Here is a 4,728-nt window from a genome sequence, read left to right on the forward strand (position 1 = left end):
CCCCCATTGGAGATTTTGGAATGGAATCTAGCGTTAAGGACTGACCTGTTGGTTGTTAATAACAACCCTTCACGTCATATCAAAGCACTTCCCCCTCCAAGATAAGTGGGCGTATTTGAGGGCGAAACATAGCCAACATTATATCCTATCCTTTTCTATCCTTTTCTGCCCCTTAATTATAGAAACAATTTCATCGTACAGTTCTTCTAATGCTGTGTACTCGATAATAATTATTCCTTGCCGAGAGCTTAGATGTTTTGAAAAAGTATTTTAATTAGTTTATATAATTAGCTTTAATTAGTTTTAGTAATCAAGTTTTTGTTTCGACAAAGTTTTGCAGAATAATCTTGATACATGTACTTTTACTTAAATTAAAACAATAAATAAAAATAATCACAATGTGTGTAATAAAAAGTGATATGTGTATGCTAAAATTAGTTAACATTTTGCTTTCAGTGGCATATCCAGCTTATGCTTCTCGAAGCGCGGCGAGGCTCTCTACCTTCACTCATCATCAGAATTACAAAGAATAACGTTATCAGCAACAAAGGTATTTTATTTATCTTTCTGATAATGATCGATCGAATCTATTTTTCTCTGTCTCTTTGTTTTATGTAATATTGTAATTTTATAGGTAACGAGAGCGCAGTGTCACGTGCTGCTGTCACCGTGGGCGGTCGCGCTCAAAAGCGCCGCAGAAGAGGCGCCGCTAACTAATGGAGAACATAAGGTATTATATGGTGTCAATATCAAATAGTGCCACTTATAAAATTATATATTGGTAAATTTTAAAATGAACACTTGTATTTATAACTACCCTCAAATAGTATGCAAACCAAAAACAAATAAAAAATACGTACACTTGTTACATAGTAAATACACATATTTACAAATTTTAAAGTTAACGCTTCTTAAGCCGCGTTACGAACAATACCTAGGATTGTTTGCTTCTTGATATAGAAATCTATAAACGTTATTTTCAGGAGGAAAGCGCAGACGCAGTACACGATGTGACAGCGGCCTCTGCGGATATCACAGTGGACTCGGTGCGGGATCACACGCAACAACCCAGCACCGATCTGCCCAACGAACTTAATATTAACTTGCAGGTACATATATTAATTTAATAAGGATATAAATTGGTTTTTAATATTACGCAAAAATAGCGGAATCAACCTGGAGAATTTATTAGTTTGGTATCAATATACGAAAAAGTGCTTAATTGTACACATGTAAATTAAAAAATTGCTGATTACGAATGCCTTATAACAGTCCTATATATTGTCAAAAGATTCGATGTATTTTAAAAGACTACAAAAAAATTTTAAGCCATAGGAATAATTTAGCTGAAAAGCATTTTTAAATTACACAAAATTTCTATAATAGAAACATGTATACTTTATCAGTTTCTAATAAACACAATCAGCGTTGTTTCCAACTAAGTGGACAATTTACCGTTACCAGAACTCGCAAGTGAACACCAGCTCGATGGTTGTGAAGACGACGACGCGCACGACCGTGAACGAGAACAGCGCGGACGGCGCCGCCACCACCACCACCACCACGACAACCAGCAACTCCACCAGCGAAAACAGTGAGTGAACCTTTATAAAAAGGAAAACGAAAGTTTTTTATTTGTTTTTTTTTTTTATTTAACAGCCAGAACGAAGAGATTTTTAAAAAGTGATTATAAAAAGAGAAATATAAAAAAAGTTTTTTTTAAATCATTTAGGCTTAACAACAGTTCACAATATAAGGCGAAAATTAAAGAAGTTCAGAGTTCCTATTCACAAGTTATAAGAAATTTGTTAAAGATGATATACCATAAAAGTAAATTTGAGATATAATCGATTATATCCCCATACTGCGGTCATTTTATATAACAATAATTATTTGAAGACATTGACACGTTTTAATGTTTTTTGTTTTTAATATGCTTAGCTTACATTTTGATTTTTATCATTATTATTTATTTTTGTTTTTAAATAAAAATATATTGAAATATTTTTAATGTGCAAATTTAGCTAAAGCTCTGTGTGTTATATTGATATATATAAATAATTATAAGTAATAAAAATCGTAATAACTTTAATTATATTAAACAGCAATCATGATTGTTTTTATATTGTTATGCTTCATTAAGTTCCGATTAATTTTTATTTTCATATATCTACCTATAATTTAATTACACATGCGTATGTATTCCTCAACCTCGTATAAATTTAAAGCTAGATTTTCAAGTATTTTCTTCCAGACTTTAGTTTGATTGAAATTAAGCAATTCCCATTGCATGATAACCTTTGTCGAATTAGCTTCATATTCAAATAAATATTCCGCTAGAAATTTATTATTAGGAAACAAAGACACTTAGGCAATGTTACAAAGAATAGTGTATTACTTATGTAACTGAAAACTCTTTATTATTATTATTTTCTTAAATATAGTAGTCATACTCAATGTCAATACTTAATCACTGTTTCAATTTAAAAAGGTGTATGTTTGATCTTAATTGTTTTGAATGCGTTATTCTTTGGTAATATTTGTGCCCAGTTTGATGACAATATGATATAAATTGTATTTTAATATAATTTTTTCGTTTCATATACCATTATTATATGTTTATGTTAAGCCGTCTGTTTGTAAGTCTGACGGGCGCTTTGTGTTTTTGTTTGTAGTCCTAGAGCACAGTCGTGAGGAAGGAGTCATCACCCGCATTGAGGTATCCCACCTTTTGCTTTAATATGCTATATATTAGATTTAACACTGGCGTCATTGTATACCCTTTGCTTTGTGAACTAACCTCTTTTTGTTCTGTATCTTTTAATAAACCCAAACAATTTTTTAATTTAATACTTTTTTATCGTGTTTGCAATCGACTTTCTTCCGAATTCTTATTTTTAATTTTCACAGTATCAAATATTTTAATAAGGATTATTGTGTATGGTATACTCTTTCTCTCCTGGGTATACTCTGTCACCGAACGCTAGGATCCCTCGCATGTAGTTTTATTTAGTATCCTATCTACCTTAACCATCTATTAGTGACTAACATTCAATTTGAAACTAACCCATGTGCTCTATACGTAATGTGGCGTCCGCTAGTGTCCAACGTCGACATCATGCACCATTCCATCGAGCGATGTATAAGAACGTGAATTCGAAATTGGAATGTTTCGTTAGAGTCAAGTGAACACTCGCGGCCGCCACGCGTTGCCGAGAAGAGCGTAACGTGGTACTCATGATGTGTGTCGCACAGACGGGCACCGTGACAGTGCCGGCCGGCACCGACCCGAAGCTGATCCTCGAAATGTTTGACCGTCAACGGTCGCCGCTCACCGTCCCCGTGCCGCCCGCCGCCACCGCCGCCGCACCCACCGAATCCTAAAGATTTACATTCACCACGCGACCGCGCCGCTAGATGTCGCCTTCGACGTCCGCGCCGACAATATAGATTTGCTTTTCAAATTTCGAATGTGTCAAAAAACGAACCGAAAGAGCGGCACAGATGTGAATCGATGGATCTATTGTTTCTTGCTATTGTCCGACCTCTTTTGGGATATGTAAAGTTTAATGTATACTACTCGAGTGGTGGCACACGACGGATTTTTATACTGCCAGAATATGAATGTTGTAGAATACTTTGAGCTTACCGTATGTGAGAAATGTATAATAATTGTTCTTTCAATATAAATGTCAGTACAATTACATAGAACAAAAAGAAATAGTAAAAATCAATTTAAGAACTTTCTTGTATGTTAGAGTAATTTTTATAAAAGTGCTGCATAGTACAAGAACGTTGTATTAAATATGACAAATACTATATAGATAAAACATATGATGTTATTATATTATTATACTTACATTTTAAACATTTTTACACATTAGCCGCGATTTTTCCCAATTTGTACTAATTTAATGTATCGAATAGGAATAATTTATTGTATTTTGTAAATTTTATCTTTATTCTAAGCGTAATTTGTAAGTAATTATTGCATTTTATATAAACGATAGATTTATCTTTTGCCCTGTCAATTACTTAGCATTATAAAATCTATTGGCTAGCGTTTTTAAGTTATATAAAACTATTTTTTGCTTGAGTACTTAAGCTGTACGAAATTTTAATTTTTTAATATTGTTTTTACCAATAAGTAATTAATATTAGTACAAAAATAAAATGGCCATAGCACTTTTATGTTGGGTGTAGAATTTGATACGATTAATTAAGCAACCTGACTATAGATTTTTATTTGTTTCCTTATAAGTTATAAATATAAACACTGACAACAATGACACGTTTTAACAAGTATAGCAATTCTTTTTCATTGCTGAGGTGTGATTTCGTTTATCTACACTTTTATTGTATTCTAATTTTATATAGTATTAGCAACATGGCAGCTGTTACATTTAGCGCGCCTCTTTTCAAAATGACAGTTGTATATAATTTTAACAGTATTTAATTATGGCAACAATTAATATTTGCATTTGAACATCACAACGTTGTGATAGATGGGATTGAATTTTGTTTTTAGGTTTTATATTTTATTTTAGATGTAAGTTGTATGTGCCTGCCTATTTCTATGACGCCTTTAAAATTATAAGGGTGTCTCACGTCCAGATTGCTTCTGTTTTTATTATTGTACAATTATCTTTGTGCTATTATATCATTTTTAAATTTGATACGAACCTTGCTATTTGTATCCAACACAAGAATAAATGCTGAGAAAAAGAA

General features: G+C 32.4%; 1 protein-coding gene across 3 annotated transcripts in view; it reads left to right on the plus strand.

Moving 5' to 3' along the window:
• LOC119832176 (lethal(2) giant larvae protein) overlaps positions 1-4,728 on the plus strand; it is a 41,737-nt gene extending 37,009 nt beyond the window's left edge. For 2 of the 3 annotated variants that reach the window (XM_038355789.1, XM_038355788.1), the window contains exons 21-26: positions 457-550; positions 635-730; positions 984-1,109; positions 1,465-1,594; positions 2,676-2,719; positions 3,256-4,728. In XM_038355789.1, the coding sequence (XP_038211717.1) occupies positions 457-550; positions 635-730; positions 984-1,109; positions 1,465-1,594; positions 2,676-2,719; positions 3,256-3,384 (619 nt within the window). In that variant the 3' untranslated portion in view covers positions 3,385-4,728. The remainder of the gene's footprint in view (positions 1-456; positions 551-634; positions 731-983; positions 1,110-1,464; positions 1,595-2,675; positions 2,720-3,255) is intronic. The other variant, XM_038355790.1, reaches the window with a different exon arrangement.

The sequence above is a fragment of the Zerene cesonia genome, chromosome 15 (assembly GCF_012273895.1).
Source record: "Zerene cesonia ecotype Mississippi chromosome 15, Zerene_cesonia_1.1, whole genome shotgun sequence".
NCBI classification, from domain to species: Eukaryota; Metazoa; Arthropoda; class Insecta; order Lepidoptera; family Pieridae; genus Zerene; species Zerene cesonia.